Here is a 16,720-nt window from a genome sequence, read left to right on the forward strand (position 1 = left end):
CAGTTTCTGAACTGTGGCTTCATTCTACCTCAGGGGACTCGGAGCAAGAAGTCATGCTGAAAACAAAGACTCCCAAAGCCACGGTGGGGGGGCTGAGCCCTACCAAGGAATACACGCTGCAGGTCTATGTGCTCAATGGCTCCCAGGAAGCCTTATTCGCCAAGAGGAAATTTGTGAGTAAGTAGAAAGATCTTTGTTTTACCATTCTGAGAGTTCTTGGAGCTGTGACTCCTCAGAGCTCGTCCTCTGGCAGATGAATTATAGAATCAAGAGTTTGTTTGAACTGGGAGAGACCTTTAAAAGCCATTTGGACCAACTCTCCTGCAACAAACAGGAACACCCACCACTCCATCAGTGCTCAGAGCCATGTCCAGCCTGACCATGAGTGCCTTATCGTAAAGGGATATATTTCCTATATTCAGTGCCCCCCTTATATTGTAGTGAAGCCCTATACTAGTTTGTTGGAAGCTTGGAGAGGGGAGATGGTGAATGCCAAGGAGATGAGGGCTGTACCATGACTCACAGACCCACCTGGATTGACTCCTCCTTCCTGTATTTGTGATTTCTATAGTAGAGGACCTTAAAAATGCATCCCAGACGAGAAATAACAGAAGGAACTCGGGAGCTGCACCAGGAAAGAACCTCACCTCTTTGGGCACCTCAACAGTGGAGCAGAGCCTGGGAATGGAAACTACTCCACCACCCTTGAGCACTGTCCTGACACATCCAGGTGAGTACAAAGAGTGTCCTGGGGCTACTGCCTTGCTATATGTACACTGCACTATGGAAATGCAATCATCAAGAGATCTCCTCTGTCTGGGACTTTTATTCAGTAACACATGGGGCTCAGCCTTGTACCTTGTTTGTTCATAGAATCTTAGAATGGCTTAGGCTGGGAGAGACCTTACAGATCATCAAGCTCTGACCCCTTGCCATGGGGTGCACTAGATGTACCTCTTAAATACTAAAACACAGTAACCAGGCTAAAAATAGTTGCCCCTCATGCCAGCCAAATGAAGCGCATCCATGGATGCCTGAGGCTGGCAGGTATTCAGGTTCAGCACCTCCAGCTAAATCTTCCAGGTGAGCACTGCTCCCTGAGGAACGAACACCAATGGCTAAAGGTGCCTTATTCCCAAGGCTCTGTCCCCCCATGACTGTAGTTGAAGAACAGAATTTCCTCTGTCTAACTGCCTGATCTCTGAACCCTGAAATATGGCTGAAATCAGCCAATGGTTGGAGGAGGTGGCATGGCGATAAGATAGGAAGGGAAAATGTATTGTTTTTCTGTTTGGAGCACAGCAAAGGACAGAGCTGAAAAGAAAAGGCACAAAGGGACTCAGCCCAAGGGCTCAGGAGAAACCATGAGGAGCCAGCCCAGTGTCGGTGTGACACAAACACCATCACCAACCACAAAGTCATCCCAGCGTGCCACTGCAGATGTGGAGCAAGAGTCTCTAGGAAAAGAAAAACCCACAAGGGATTCACTGAGGAGAGGTGAGAGCTGTTCCATGCATGTCCTGCTCTCTGTCCCCCACTGTTTTCTCTAATGATTGTTAAACACAAGCCTTCCAGCTGTCTCTCTGTCACTTAAGTGAGCATGAATGCTGCTACTGCTCTTATTTGCTAGCTCATGGTTTGGAGAGCTGTCAGGGATCACTGAAAGAGTTTGGAGTTCTGCAAAGCATTAAAGATTTAAAGGAAAACTGGAGCTAAGACAAAAATTCCTTCATGAAGGGAAAATGTTTTTTAATGTATTAATTTCCCGCTGTTCTCTTGATGCACGTTACCACCTCTTCCTGCTTCAGACAGTCCATACGAGTTATCATCTTGAGCACACATTGCCATTCTGGTCTTGTTCTTCATGTTTCCCAGCTAACTGATCCTTGTTGAAACTTCACATCCTTCAGCTGATCAGCTCCCAGAACTTCTGCAATGGTGGGAGGGAAATTGGCCAGAACATCCCTCTTTGGTCCCTTGATAACAGTAGATATTCATGGCCATGAGCACAGACAGGAGAGCGACCCGTTTGCATCTCACTGCTGTTGGATGTTGCCATCTATTCCTTTCTACTAAAGATGGAAAATTCCGCATCTGAAAGATATTCAGGGAAGAGGCATTCAATCATCAACATGCCCTATCTTATCCTCTGTTAAGCTTTGGGCCTGGGGTGGGGAGAAAGGCAGTCCTTGAGTATTTGTGATGGAGATTTTTGCGGAGAGATTGGATTTAACATAACACCAGGAAATAATTATAGCCCACAGGATATCTCACAATGGAATGGAATTAAGTAATCACCTGCAATTCTTTTGGAGACTTAGGCTAGATAAAAGGGAAGCAAAGGCTGGGGCTCAGATGTAATGGAGCTGACAGCGTGCAGAGAGCAAAGCTTGGCCTAGGCACGCACTTCCCAATGGGTTTAACACTTTCTTCACAGTCAGGTTGCTGCTCACTGCTCAGCTTCTTGATACTGAGATATGTTGCCCGTAGCCACGTGGTTTTCCCAAGATGCTGGGATGTGTCAGGTTGGCAGGTGTTCCAAGGCTTTACACTGCAGACTTGCTTCTCATCTTAAAACTGAAATGTTTTTCCTCCTTTACAATGACTTCTCTCCTTTACAATGACTTCTCTCCCTTACAATGACTTCTCTCCTTACTGAACGTTGTTTCCCTACAGGTTACCAGTTTCAGTGTGACACATCTGCAACGACTGATATTGTCCTGCTTGTGGATGGATCATGGAGCATTGGGCGCAGCAATTTCAAACTCATTAAAGAGTTCCTGAGTGCTTTAGTTTCCCCATTCAATATTGCCCAAGACAAGATAAGAGTAGGTAGGATGCTTCCCTGTTTCCTGACTTTGAGAAATGCCTCCAGAGGAGACCTTGCTCTCTATTTCTGTGTTATTGTGCTGCCCTAAGGAGTTTTATTCTTTTTGGCTGGACTCTGTGCATCCTTCTTGACAACTTTCCCATCTGGTAGCAAGCTCTGGCCTCTAGTGGCTGTAAGAAAGAGGTGCATGGTGAACAAAAGCAATGCATGGGCAGCAGCAGGTCGGGCATTGGGGGAGCATCCGCTTGATGCTGAGATATGCTTGAAATTTGCTGTCTCCCTCTGATGGGATGCTCAGCCTACAGAGTATGACACAAATGTGGGGTGGCAGTGCCATGCTGGAGTTTCTTGGGTCTCAGCTGAGAACAGAGTCACTTCCAGTTCAGAGGGATGCTGAATACAGTGTATAGCACTGGCTAGGCTGTGTGTGAAATGGGGTGATGTAAATCCTTCCTGCTCTTTGCAGCTGCCTAGTTTGTCCTTGAATAACTCTGAGACCTTAAAATGCTTCAGAGCGCCACTCAGAGATGACTACCACCACGGGGAATAGTGGAGCTAGGAGCTGGGTCTGCTCACTTCTCTTCCAGTTCATTTCTTTATGTCATTCTCCCATGACAAAACATGGTCTCCTCTTGCAGCCTACCTTGGCTTGCACAATGTCAATAGCTTTTGCCTTTCCTAGGGCTGTCCCAGTACAGCAGCGATCCCCGCACAGAGTGGGATCTGAGCACTTACGCTACGAGGGACCAGGTGCTGGAGGCAGTGAGGAACCTGCGGTACAAGGGTGGCAACACCTTCACAGGTAACTCCATCTCTCAGATCACAGCAGGGCTGCGTTGGGAGAAGCTGTTCCCATAGGATAGCATCTTCCTGGGGGGGACAATGTGAATGAGGGAAGGATAAAGCTGGAGGCAATCTGTTGGTTGTAGCCCACCATCCATCTATCCTCCTCCCCAGGCCTGGCGCTGACCCACGTCCTGGAACAAAACCTCAAGCCAGATGCTGGTGCCCGGTTGGAAGCTGAGAAATTGGTAATCCTCCTGACTGATGGAAAATCCCAGGATGATGCCAACCTGGCTGCTCAGACCTTGAAAAACCTGGGCATAGAGATATTTGCTATTGGTAAGATCACAGGCATCAAGCCATCCTTCCTTCCCTTTTCATGCTGAAGCTTACATTCCCTCAACAAGGACAAGAACATCCTGAAGCTGTAAAGCTAAGGTAGTAAGCAGGACTGTGTTGGATTTCTTTCATGGACTAAGTGTGGCTGCTGAGCCTCAGCTGTGTGCTGGACTGTGTGGCTGAAACGGCTTGCAGGTTGGGTCCCACCTGGGGTCTGTGCTTCCCCTTTCTTAATGTAGGAATGTTGTGTTGTTCAGTCCTGAGACCGAATTAATCCCCAGCACACCTTTGTTCTCACATCAAGAGCAAAGGGGGGAGGACCCCTGCCTCATATGGGCAGTGCTATGATGGCCTAAAGGCTAGCACTGGAAAACAAATTCAGTTGTCTGCTGTTGATCTCCACAACCAACATCCAAGCAGGAGGCAGAAGTTTCCTCAGCCCTGTGCTCTGCTGTCTGTAGGGGTGAAGAATGCGGATGAGGCTGAGCTGAAGCAGGTGGCCTCAGAGCCACTTGAGCTGACGGTGTACAACGTGCTGGACTTCCCCCTGCTCAGCTCCTTGGTTGGCAGGCTCACCCGGGTCCTCTGCACCAGGATCAAAGAGAGGAGCAGCAAGGAGAGTGCAGGTGAGGTTAAACCTTGGTGATGATGAGCTTCCTCCCACTTCTGTCAGCTTTCCTTGCCATTAAAAAATCTCCTTTCTCGACATCCGTTTTCATACCTTTCCCTCCATGAGCTCCACCACCTCCTCAGCACCATCTGACTCTTCCTTTCTGTGTTGATCTCCTTGCTCAGTACTATTGCTGCCTGAAAACAGTCCTTGCCAACACTTTGGCCAGGTCCAGCTGTGATCTTGATGTTTACAAGACTCTCTGGATGCAGCTCCTTCACCCTCACTCCCTGCTGTTGTGAATAAGCCTTAGAGGGACTTGTTCACTTGTTTCCATTCTCTTGCTCTTGGTTTAAGTATCTGCTCTTGTTCTTGCCAATACAGGCAACAGCCATCTTCAACCAGGTACTGGATACCTCTTTGTGGTTGTAAATCATTTAATGGCTATAACTAAGTATTTTAGGGAACAGGAGGCTTCTATTCCCATTTTTGTTATTCTACTGTGTGAAGAATGCATTGCAATCTTTATTTCTCTGCATTTCTTTCAATCAATGGGAGGAATTTGATGCTAATGAGCTAATTTGAGAATATATTAGTTGTATGGAAGAAATCTGGAAGTAGGAAGAGGAGACAGCAAAGCATCTAAACGCATTTTCTTTCCCCTCACACTTTAAGTAATCTCCAAGGCATCTTCAAATCAAAACCAAACAGTCTATTTCTTTTCTATTTCTTTTGCTGGAGGGCAGTTTGCATGATGTACAAGAGAGTGAAGAACGACTCCAGATGTTAGCTTAGATCCTCAGGAGAAATATCACGTACACATTTCCATCTCTCTCTTCTCTCAGACTTGCCTAGGGAGGATGGGAAAGACAAACTTTCATGCGTACATTTATTTTAATGCTCCGCGGGTGGACATAGACGTAATTTGATTCGTTTTTAGTAATTTGTACCTGTTTGATGTAATTGGGAATCTTTTTACAGGTACGGGTTAGCCTAAAGAAAGATGGTTGCATAGAAAAAGAAGCCGAAATAACTTCTGGTTCATTCTGACAGATCTTCATAATTGAAAAAAAGCTGGGTTTTATGTTTTGGATCCAGGCAAAAAATGAATATTTCTATAGAAAAGAATATTCCCAGCAACCAGAAGAATGCACAAATTATTCTCTATGGAGTATTTATGTTCTCTGCTTGCTCAGTTCTTTAATATTAATTTTACAGCAGTTTGGAATAGTTTCTCTGCTCTGTGGGGAGGAGGACTGCAACTTGGTTTTAAAAATGGCAGTCGTATTTATAAGCTAAAAAGTGTATTTGCTACGAGAAGTCTGCGTACAAGAAAGTAACTGTGTTTTTAATACCCAGGCAGAGCTGTGAAAGATATCCCTGCAAATACGGGTCCACAGCTGAGCCCAACAGACCTTAAAATATCAGCTGTGACTTCTAAAAGCATGAATTTGGCCTGGACTCCTCCTCTGAGTCCACCGAAGAAATACCGGGTTGTGTACTATCCATCAAAGGGCGGCACTCCCAAGGAGGTAAGAAGTGTCTGTTGGACACCTGGGGCTGCAGTTACCTTCCAGTCAATGGATGGAAATTCAGACAGATGTGGGTAGACAGAGTGATGAGGGTAGGAGTGCAATGACCGTGGGATAGCAGCTAGAGACAGAAAGGAAACTGGCTGGCACCTCCTGGACTTGACCATCTTCCTTTGTGTTTCAGGTTCTTCTGGATGGAGCCGTCTCTTCTCTGCAGCTTTCTAACCTGACCTCACACACGGAGTACCTGGTGTCAGTGTTTCCCATTTATGACACAGCCGTTGGGGATGGGCTGAGAGGTGTCACCTCCACATGTATGTCATGAGTAGAGAACATTCCTCTGATGCGTGTCTGTGGGGGGTGAACATAGCCCTGCCTTTGCATCCACCTCAGTCTGGAGCCTGGCACTGTATATTCCCCCTCTCTCTGGTTCACACAGTTTGCCTGCAACTACCTCCATCCTTGGAGGTGCTCAAAACTCGGCTGGACAAGACCCTGAGCAACCTCCTCTAATTTGGCTCAGCAGGGTTGGACCACAGATCCTTAAGTGTTTCATTCCACCTTTGTCATTCTGCAAGTGACACCACTATGCTGAGTTCAGCCTGCTATGGCAGTAACACACCCCAACAGAAATTTCATACAACCCTTGTCCCTTTTCAACCCTTGGGCTACAAATGGACTAATCCTGCTCCTTGACAAGTGGCTGTGTTAGATGCGGGTTTGGTGTCCCACAGCTTGTTGTAAAGCCAGCTCTCCTCTGGGGCTGGAGCTGCTTCAGACTTCACATGCTGAAGATTTCTTTCTGCCACATTTTCCTCCCAGTGCCTCTGTCTGCCCCCCGCTCCTTGCGTGTCTCCGAGCTGAGTCACAACAGCATCAGGCTGAGCTGGAAGGCAGCCCAGGGAGCCACACAGTACCTGGTGCTCTGCTCTGCAGCCCCCGACGGAGCAGAGGACTATACAACAGAGGTACGCTCCATGAGAATGGTGGCAATGCTGCTTTTCCTTTGTCTGGGTTCTCCACAGTTAAGGAGTTCAAAATGAGTGCTTGTCTCTCTGTGTAGGGTTAAGTTCTGACAATATAATACAGAGCAGACCTGAAGCACAGAAACCTTTGGCAGCCCAGGGGCTGAGCTCACACCTCTGCAGCCCAAGAGTAACTTCTGCATCCTCGAGGCTGCACAGAAATATTTTTTGCTTTGCTTGTCTTCAAAACGTGAACGTTTTAATGAGTTGTCGGAAGTACCAGCATTACAGTGTTCCATCCTTTCACAAATCTCTGCTCCACAAGCAGGCTGTGCAGGGAGAGCTGTGCTGGGCAGTGTTAGCGGCAGGTGGCAGCAGCCCAGCTATTATGGCCCTGCTTACAGCAGGCAGCTCTCATGCAAGCTTCCCAGGCCATAGAGGAGAAGAGGCTCACCATCTCTCACTGAAAACCTTGTTTTCTTGAAACCCCTTCCATCCTCCCTCCCTGTGTGACACAGGAATGCTGCACCCTGCTCAAACTCGGCTCTCCTCACTGAGCACTGCAGGATGGCTGGAAATGGGAGAGAACCATGCAAGCTTCCTGCTCTGTTGCCTTTCTTTTGGGGGAATTTTGATCCTATTATCAGAAATCAACCCCCCAGCTTTGCATTTTCAGTAATGGAAGCCATTCTGCTTTTTACATCCATACTCATCTTTCCATTACAGTGTCTTTCCCAGGAAAATCTCAATATTTTCCTTACAAAAAAGGACTTGTTTGAGCTTACTTTCAGGTACCCTGATCCAACCCAGAATAACAGCATCACCTCTGTATAAGAGAGACACCTCTGCAGGCCTTGGGAGGAGAAGGTGGTGTGACCCCTCAATGTACTTGGTGTCCCCTGGGGAGGGAGGGAGAAAGAGAAGCTCTGACAGTGCAAAGCCCATGTCCAACTGGTCAGAGGGCATTAGAGGGCAGGCAAGAATGGAAGGGTGTCCAAGGACTGAAGTGTTCCCCAGGACTGAGGGGTACCCAGAACTAAAATGTCTCCCTGAACTTCTCCCTGTGACAGATGAAGGTGGCTGAGCCCGAGGTCCTGCTGGACGGGCTGTCACCCAGCACTGAGTACTCCATTGCAGTGTATGCGTTGTATGGGGAAGATGCCAGTGATCCAGCCAGCATCCAGGAAACCACCTGTAAGTGCTGCAGCTGGTTGTTTGTAAACACTTAAGGTGGGAGAGATTAGGTAAGTCAGGGGTTTCTTGTATTGTTCCTGTGGCATGTAAATCCTGCTTCTTCTTAATACTGGTCCCTAAGGTGGTCTCTAATCACCTGGTGAGCAGTGAAACAGTCATTCCCCCCTGGTAAAAGAGGAATCCTGAAGGGACTGTTACTTAAGATTGCTTTGTTTGGGGGGAAGGGAGGAATTTCTTGATCATTTCTTCACCTAAAGCACAGACAGCATTCCATGACATCCCACAGAGTGGGAATTTTTTTTGAGTCTTTTAGTTCAGGATGGAGTCACCCGTGAGCAGCAGGAGGCAACCAGTGGCATTGCTTTGGTGCAGCCTTTCAAACCCTGAGTGCTGTCACTCACTGTGTTGCAGTGGCCTTGAGCCCTCCCAGATACCTGAGCTTCTCAGAGCTCAGCCACTCATCCGTGCGGGTCAGCTGGGAGCCAGCATCACTGGCAGTGAAAGGTCATCGTGTCACCTATGTGTCTAGCAGAGGGAGCAACACTGGGGAGGTGAGTCTTCAGGGGCTGTTGGAGGGAGAGCTGGGAGGTCACAAGCTGCCCTGTCCTCCTGGGTGCACGGAGGGAGTGTTATCTCTGAAATGGGCACTTGTGAGGGATGTGCTAAGCTCTCTGTGCCTGTCTCCATGTTCTTCTCTCCCAACTCATCCTTCTCCACTGTAGGTTGAGGTTCCTGGCACTGCAATGTCCACTGTCCTGAGACCATTGTCCTCCCTTACCCAGTACTTCATCAGTGTCCACTCTATGTATGATGAGGGTGACTCCTTTCCAATCACTGGCAATGTCACCACCTGTAAGTAGGCAATGGAAATACTTTCTGTCCTGTTGACCAAATTGTCCTGTGTATGCCTAAACTGTGATGTTTTCAATGCTAGTTCAGCAGCTTATGGCCAAAATCCTTGTACAAAACTAATGACTGTTGGAATATGCCCCACTCTGTTAATAATAGAGGTAAAGGAATAAAAAGAGGAAGCAAATGAAGAAAGCACACTACATACTGCTAACCTCTTTGTCCTTGGAAGCCTTCTCCCTTTTGCAGTATCAGAGTGATACATATCCTCTCCACAAATGAAATAATCCTCCTTAATTAGGGTTTTGAAAACAGTGTACTCCTCTCTGTCCTGATGGCTGTTGCCATTTGGATCTGAAGAAGTGGAAGACAGGCTGATCTCAGACATCTGCCTGGCTGATGCTCTGCTTCCCAACCATCTGCTCCCCACCTCAGCTCTGACAAGGCGCTGTCAGGGCTTCAGCTCGCTGTCCTCCTGCATCCCTCAGTGAAGGTCCCCCCGCCGCGGGCGCTGAAGGTTTCGGAGCTCTCTGAGAACAGCCTCCGGCTACACTGGGAAGCTGTCGCTGCCTCTGATGTGGTTGTCTATCAGATCAAGTGGAGCACAGCTGGTGGAGAGAAGCCTCAGGAGGTATGGACCCACGTACAGCCGGGTTGGGTTTGTGCCTGCTCAATGGATGCTGGTTGGGTATTTAGGGAAAATTTGTTCTCAGAAAGAATGATCAGGCCCTGGAATGGGTTGCCCAGGGAGGTGGTGCAGTCACTGTCCCTGTTCAAGAAGAGGGGAAGATGTGGCGCTGAGGGACATGGTTTAGTTAGCATGGTGGCGATGGGCTGTTGGTGCTACTTAATGATCTTAGTGATCTTTCCAACCTTAATGATTCTATGGCGGCTCTGTGTTCATCTGCAAGAGTGGCAGAGTTGCAAATCACTTTGGGTTCATGCACTCGGGACCTTCAGCACTAAGACAGGATCTATCCCACACTGGCTCTGCTGAGTGCTGTAGTCACCTTGAGTGCTGGAAGCAGGAGGGACAGCGGGGCGGCAGGTTTGGAGTCCTGCAGGCTCTGGGAAGATTGCAGAAGTGCTCTGGAAAAACTCAAGGATGAAATTCAATAGGGACAAAGAAAGTATTAAGCTTAGGCAGGAATAATTAAAGACAGGTATACAGGATGTAGAACAAACAGCTAAGGAGCGATTCAGTAGAAAAAGATCTGGGGTTGCAGAGAATCACCAGCCCACAATGTCAAGTCGTTGTAGAAAAGACAAGTACAAGTCAGGTATTTGTAGTGGTGGTGAGTCCTTACTGCTCTGGGGATAATACTCCTCAGGGAGGATGAGGTCTTACTGATGAGAGCACAAAGATTGATCAGAATCAGAGCTGATTCTGTGTGAGTAGGGATGGGCTGGGGGACCTCTTCTATCCCAAGCCCCTGTTTTCACAGTGAGTGCTTGAGTACCCCCTGCTATGCTTCATGTTGAGGCTGGAATAGGAGTATACTGGGGCTTATATGCATAATATATCTAAAGGATGGGAACTGAGCGGGGATGTTTCATGCTCATAGCAGGCTTACTGCTTGTACCAGAGACTCTGTGTTGTGGGACAGAGGTAGCTGTTAAATACAACTGACTAGCAATGCATGGGCATCTACTCTGCATTCATTAGGGCTGGAAATTTGCCTTTGCTTGGATTTTGTGCAACACGCGAGAGTCGACTTTATCCTCAAAGCCCTATACTAACTCACTTGTGCCTGCAGGCAGTCTGTGAGCCAGACACTTGGATGGCATGTACTAGCTTAGGGAAGCCTGGGAATTCGACTGACTCATTTCTTGCCCTGCTGCAGCTCTCCATCGCTGGAAATGCGGCAACGGCTGTCCTGCCAGGATTGCAGAAGAACACAGACTACAAAATATCCATCTGGGCCTACTACAAAGATGGTGCTCGAAGTGACACAGTTTCCATTCAGCACAGAACCAGTAAGTGATCGGTGCTCGATCTCCACAGCCTAGGGATAACAAAGAGGGCACAGGATGCTCTCAGACACAGGCACAGGGCAGGAGCTCAAATCTAGTCATCCACAGCTCTGAAAACCCAGACCCGTATGTCTAAATGTGGTTGGGGACATTTAGGCTCCCATATTAATATTCTAAATTTCTCCTGATAAAAATACACTGGGCAAGCATGAGCTGGCTGGTACGTTTCTTCTTTTGTAGCATATATCAATGTGAGTGCATTGGCTTTTTGTTGGGTGTTGAGCTGAATATGTCACTGTGCTGCCTAATGAATGCTTCCTGTTAGTAAAATATTGTCTGCTACGAAGGGTGTGGGTTTCTCCAGCTACATCATCACTGAGCTGTGCTTCATCTGAGGGCACTTGCAAAAATGAGAGAGAATCCTTCAGGCAGACTCTGCGTGGAGGCATTATCTAAATCTTGCTTTGTACAGGCAGGATATGAGGTTAAAAAGTGGTACTCCCAGAGGTCCTCTTAATTAATATTGCCTGCATAATGGCTTTGTTGGCAGCGAATGGAATACAATTAATTCAGCAGCAGCAATCCTCTCCTCCTTCTCTCAGCTCTCAACCTCCTTTGCAGAATGAAGTCTTTCAGGCTGGTGTTGAGCTGATGAAGCTCAGAGTAAATGGCAATCCTGGAACGAGAAGCTCAGGTTTTATTAATAATGAATAATAACAACTTTTGTTTATAGAAAGCTACCTCAGGCAAGTACCTAGGAGGTGCATGCCAACAAGAACAAATAAGAAATGAAAGCATCCTGCAGCTCTGTGAGGAAAAATGAGAGCTGCTTAGAGGGTTCAGAAAAATGAATAGCTGCTTGAAAGCATGAAGTACAAAATGTCAAAGCCGCTTCTTCAACCCACTGCCAATGGCATGTGATGGTGTTCTTCTGAGCTCTGTTCAAGCAGGCCAAACCTTGCTGGCATTGGCACCTCGACAGGACAGGGAAGACATTTTGGCTTCTGCTTGTCAGCTGCTGTTCCTCTTCAGGAACAGGGATGCATTAGGAACATCTGCCTTCATATCACTGGGATGCATGGGCATCCCTCCTCAGGGCTGTGTAACACTGACAGTGCTCTTCCATGAGTCCAGTCCTTCACTGCCATTGCAGTGAATGGAGCACTTTTTTTTTTTCCAATTCTGAGTCTTGACTAGAAAAATATATGATGTTTAGAGATATTTTTTGAGCAGAACACTTAAGCAAGTCCTTTTCTGCAGACTTACCAGAAGGCAAAGTAGGAGCAACAGCACGTTGGTGTATTTCCCACAGATAACTGATTTGTTACCACGTACTTACATGCAGTTCTGATATACGTTCTTGTCTCTGATTATATTTAGATTCAAGGCTTATTTGTGTCAAGAGCTCTCCTCTCATTATGTTCCTGTAAATGATCTAGCATAACAAAGTCTTTGTCCTTGACTAATGGCTCTATGCAGTGCTCATCTGTCATATTAGTAAAGAAGATTTGTGGTACTTTGGATGGACACAAACCTTGCACCCAAGCTAACGGGAGCATGGAGGATGCTCTCTTGGAGAGGAAGCTGCTGGGAAGTTGGGTGGTGCTGAGCAGGGGCCCTTGGGAGACACTGTACTTTTACTTGGAATTATGTCTGTGATTCTGGCTAGACCTGAAAATGAGTAACCCAGGATTCCCCCTGCAAAGGAACAGGAGGTAACAGAAGCACAGATGGTGCCCTGGGTGTCAGAGATGCTTCCACCCCCCATGGGCAGCTCTGGGAGGTGACCTTTCCCCTGGCTGTCACATCCATGTCATCAGACTATGCCCAGCCCGGGGGCTTTCCAGAACAAATTCAACTTGGAAGACTTCACTTAACTTTCCTTTTGTTCATTTAAACAGTCACCGCTTACATCAGCTGAATGAAATAGCCAGTGCAGACAGCAGACAGCAAAGATGCAGAGGTATGGCACAGCACTAAGAATAGCAATGTTGAAATGACTTTTCCTCCCACACTTGTTTTCTTCTCCACTTTACCTTGCGGTGATGCACAGCAACAGCCTTCAGCCTGATTCAGCTCTGGGAAAACTTGGTTCAGCTTCAGTAAAAGTAGGCTTGTTTTGTCCAGAAAAAGGAAGGAGGATCAATGAAGTTGCAAATAATCTTCATTCAACATGTGCTCTAAGGTCACCTCGGTCTTTGCTGGGTGGGCAGAAGAGCTTGTTTGCATTGCAGGTAAAACTGCAGAATAGAAACTTCATAGCCTGGGTGTGTGTCCTTGGCTGTCTTTGGGACTTACCCATCATCTTCAGTGTCTTCTGAATTAAAAAAAAAAAAAGCCTACTTTTCAAGACCTCTTTGTCTTCACAGCAGTAAGTTTTCAAGGCCAGATATTTATACAGAGCAAGAAACTGCTTGGAAATAGACTCTTGGAGTAGGTGACCCCATACTCTCGTGTGTGACTCCCGTAATGCTCCATCACGATACTCATCTGAAGTGATTTCAGAGGTCATATTTTTTCCAGCATTGCCACAGGCTGAACTTTCTTCCCTAGTTTTCAACCTCTTTTGTTTGAACAGCGGATGGATTCAGCTTCCTCTGCCTTTCTCTTAATAACCCTCAACCCTTGCTCAGAGGAATCACTCTGTAACTGTCTCTGTTGCCAGGTCCAGCTTGCTACACAGCAGCACTCCAGGGAAAGAAATGCATCTACATAATTAAAACATCTCAGTTTTGTCACTGGCAAACCCTGTTCTTGCTGACCACGGCTCAGGCCATCACCCACTTGGGATCCATCCATCCACTGTGGTGCAGGGCCAGGAACAGGAGAGCAGCTCGGGCTTTGTGCACAATCCTTCCCTAAGGCTGTGGGTGCTGAGTGAGAAGTGTCAAACAAACTCCTGTGTGCTGGCTGCTCTGTGTTATTTTTTTTTTCTTTGAAAGATAATTTTAAAGCAAAGGCCAAGCTGAGAAATAGTCGAAATGATGATACATTCACTTTAATCCAGGCTTAACCAGCAATCAAGCTTTTTCTCCAGTGTGTCTCCGGTCTTTGATGAAATACAAATAGAATAGAACAATTTAGTCTTTCTGAAGGTTATCTTGTGTTTGTCCATGATGCATCCAAAGGATCTTTTTTTCCTCGTGCCTCCAGGACTCTTTTCTCTACCAAATATTCTTTTTTTCCCCCAGGACCTAGGCTTTGAATTACTGAATGCTTGAGTTGTACTGCATTGTCTCAGGCAGGACTCACCCCTTCAGGCTCTGTTTTCTCCCCTGCCTGGTCCCTAAGGTGGCTGCTTCTGCTTCAGGCTCTGGTTATAGCACAGGAGCAAAGCATTGGGAAAGGGACCTGGAAGCAAGCATTGCTGGCTGTGATTTCAGACTTCACTATCTGACTTTAATGCTATTACCCTTTAATCCCTGCACAGCTTCTCGGAGCCCACCCACCAACCTCTTCATAGACTCCGAGAGCCCCACCAGCCTCCAGATCCATTGGAAGCCCCCTGAGGGCCGCATACAGCACTACAGAATCACCTACAGTCCTGTTTCTGACCCCAGCGCCCAACAAACAGTAAGTTCAACTCCTTGGCAGGTGGGACAGAGGGACTGTTTCATGGCCAACAGTGCTGTTCCCATCAGTAGGGTTTTGCCTATCAAGAATTAGTTTGCATGAGAACAAAACCAAATTTCTTTGACTTGCTGTCAAGCTGCTTTGTGAAGAAGACTTTCTCCTGATTCACTTATTGGCATCTATCAAAGCTGCAAATAACACAGCTTTCTCCTCTCCCTGAAACAGAGATGGGAATTCTAAGAGGCAGAGTGGTAGAGGATAACTCTACTGCCCGCCTGATTTGACAGGTTAACAATTAACCTTTTACGGTGAATTTTTGCCACAGCAACCCAAACTGGCGACCACATTTTAGGGATCTTTTGAACCATCTGCAAAGGGAATATTGAGGTCTTTACTTAGGAAAACACTCTTCCCCTGGACACAGTAGTTCTGATAGCAATGCGTAGTCAAGCTTCCACGGTGCTGCCCTGGAACTCACTACTAGAAATCTCCAGTGTAGCCTCAGGGTGTGAATAAAAGCCAAAGTCTGGGCTCTTTCTTCCATCCTGCTGTAGATCATGGCTTCTGGGAAAAGCAGCAGTGTGACCTTGCAGCCGCTGCTGCCCGATCGAGCCTACAAGGTGACAATTTCTGCTGTCCACTACATGGGAGAGAGTGAGAGCACAACTGCAACGGGTCGGACAGGTGAGTGCATCCATCAGTATATGCATCTTCATCAGATCTCATCTATCGGGCTTGGTGTAGCCTCTCATCCAGTGTTGTCCTTCTTATGCTGAGCTGTGGCTGTGGCCAAGGTTTTGCTCAGCAAATTGCAGAGAGCCTGGAAAAGGGAAAATCCTGCCCCAGTTTCAGCTCATCCCATGTATTACTGGCAATTCCAGGATGAATGAGAAGGGTTGGTGACTATACGGGTCTTGAGCCAAGTGTCACTGCTCTGAGCAGCAGAGCTCACACGTGCTCTGCTTTCTCTTTCAGCTCCTGTGATGTCTAAACTGCCTTCAATACGAGGATTCGTTCCATCTAAGACAGAAGGTAAATCACCTCCCATAACTTCTGGCAATGGTATTTTTTTCCCAGTAACAAATAGCACAGCGTGGATCCCTCAGGACAGGCAACAGTGGGCACGTCTCTTCTTGACAGATGCCTCTGGGTCCTGAGAATCTGTCCAGGGAGAGCCTAGAACCACATAGCCTTAAAAGCAGACTCACTCAGTAGAGAGTCTTGTAGGATATTTAAAGGATTTCTGCACAACTTGACCAAAATGGAACAAAGAGAATGATGACATGTTTTAAATTAAAGTTCCTTGTAAAGTCCCTTATTAAATTTAATGAGCATATGTTCTCCTAGCTGATACAAAGCAAAATATGAAGTGGATTAAGGAGAAATGTTGAATTAGCAGGGTTATAAAAAGCTGTTAAGAAGCAAATATTAGAATATACGTATTGTGGCATTAATGCCTTTTCCTGTCTATGTGAAATGATTCCAAACAAAACCTCAGCTTTAAAGTTTGTTGAGAGAAGCCGAGAGGGGAGAACGAAGCAGATTAGATGAGAATGATTTAGGCTGTGCTCAGCAAAGAAAATATCAGACTCAATTCTCTGTGGCTTATTGAGGAAGTGTGCAGGTGTGCAGATCACAGAGGAACAGCCCTGTAAAACAATTGTCCCATAAAGCTAATGGAAAATGTAGCGTGTGTGGCTATGATAGCTAAAAAGACAACAGGAGAAATATTAAATTCTGTGTGTTTCATAAAATGAATTATGTGAAGGAGGGGAGATGATATGTTACAGTATTGGGAAAACTGTTGCAATAAAAGAATCTGATTTTGATAAGCAGTCACGTTATTGAGAGAAGTGGTCTGAGCTGTTGTGGGAGGGGATGTTGTACAGAGAGTAACTGCATTCATCTGAGACCTGGGGAAGAAAACAAAAAGCAAAGAGAACAACAAGACAGCAGGAATCCTACACTGGGAGGTCTAGGAAAAATCTTCAAAGCAAAATGCAGACTGTCACTGTCAGGAATCCTTCACCCTGACTCTGAGGTGCTCTGTGTAAGCTGAGCATTGCTAGAT

General features: G+C 46.8%; 1 protein-coding gene across 1 annotated transcript in view; it reads left to right on the forward strand.

The window, feature by feature from the left end:
• COL20A1 (collagen type XX alpha 1 chain) overlaps positions 1-16,720 on the forward strand; it is a 40,764-nt gene that overhangs the window by 5,875 nt on the left and 18,169 nt on the right. Inside the window, exons 4-21 of the mRNA XM_072350061.1 lie at positions 34-177; positions 572-730; positions 1,303-1,497; positions 2,677-2,832; positions 3,513-3,632; positions 3,788-3,952; positions 4,414-4,578; positions 5,922-6,094; positions 6,279-6,408; positions 6,917-7,062; positions 8,130-8,253; positions 8,665-8,804; positions 8,976-9,105; positions 9,591-9,733; positions 10,947-11,079; positions 14,507-14,649; positions 15,204-15,333; positions 15,625-15,681. Coding sequence (XP_072206162.1) covers positions 34-177; positions 572-730; positions 1,303-1,497; positions 2,677-2,832; positions 3,513-3,632; positions 3,788-3,952; positions 4,414-4,578; positions 5,922-6,094; positions 6,279-6,408; positions 6,917-7,062; positions 8,130-8,253; positions 8,665-8,804; positions 8,976-9,105; positions 9,591-9,733; positions 10,947-11,079; positions 14,507-14,649; positions 15,204-15,333; positions 15,625-15,681 — 2,553 coding nt within the window. The remainder of the gene's footprint in view (positions 1-33; positions 178-571; positions 731-1,302; positions 1,498-2,676; positions 2,833-3,512; positions 3,633-3,787; positions 3,953-4,413; positions 4,579-5,921; positions 6,095-6,278; positions 6,409-6,916; positions 7,063-8,129; positions 8,254-8,664; positions 8,805-8,975; positions 9,106-9,590; positions 9,734-10,946; positions 11,080-14,506; positions 14,650-15,203; positions 15,334-15,624; positions 15,682-16,720) is intronic.

Source organism: Excalfactoria chinensis, chromosome 15 (assembly GCF_039878825.1).
Source record: "Excalfactoria chinensis isolate bCotChi1 chromosome 15, bCotChi1.hap2, whole genome shotgun sequence".
Taxonomy (NCBI): Eukaryota; Metazoa; Chordata; class Aves; order Galliformes; family Phasianidae; genus Excalfactoria; species Excalfactoria chinensis.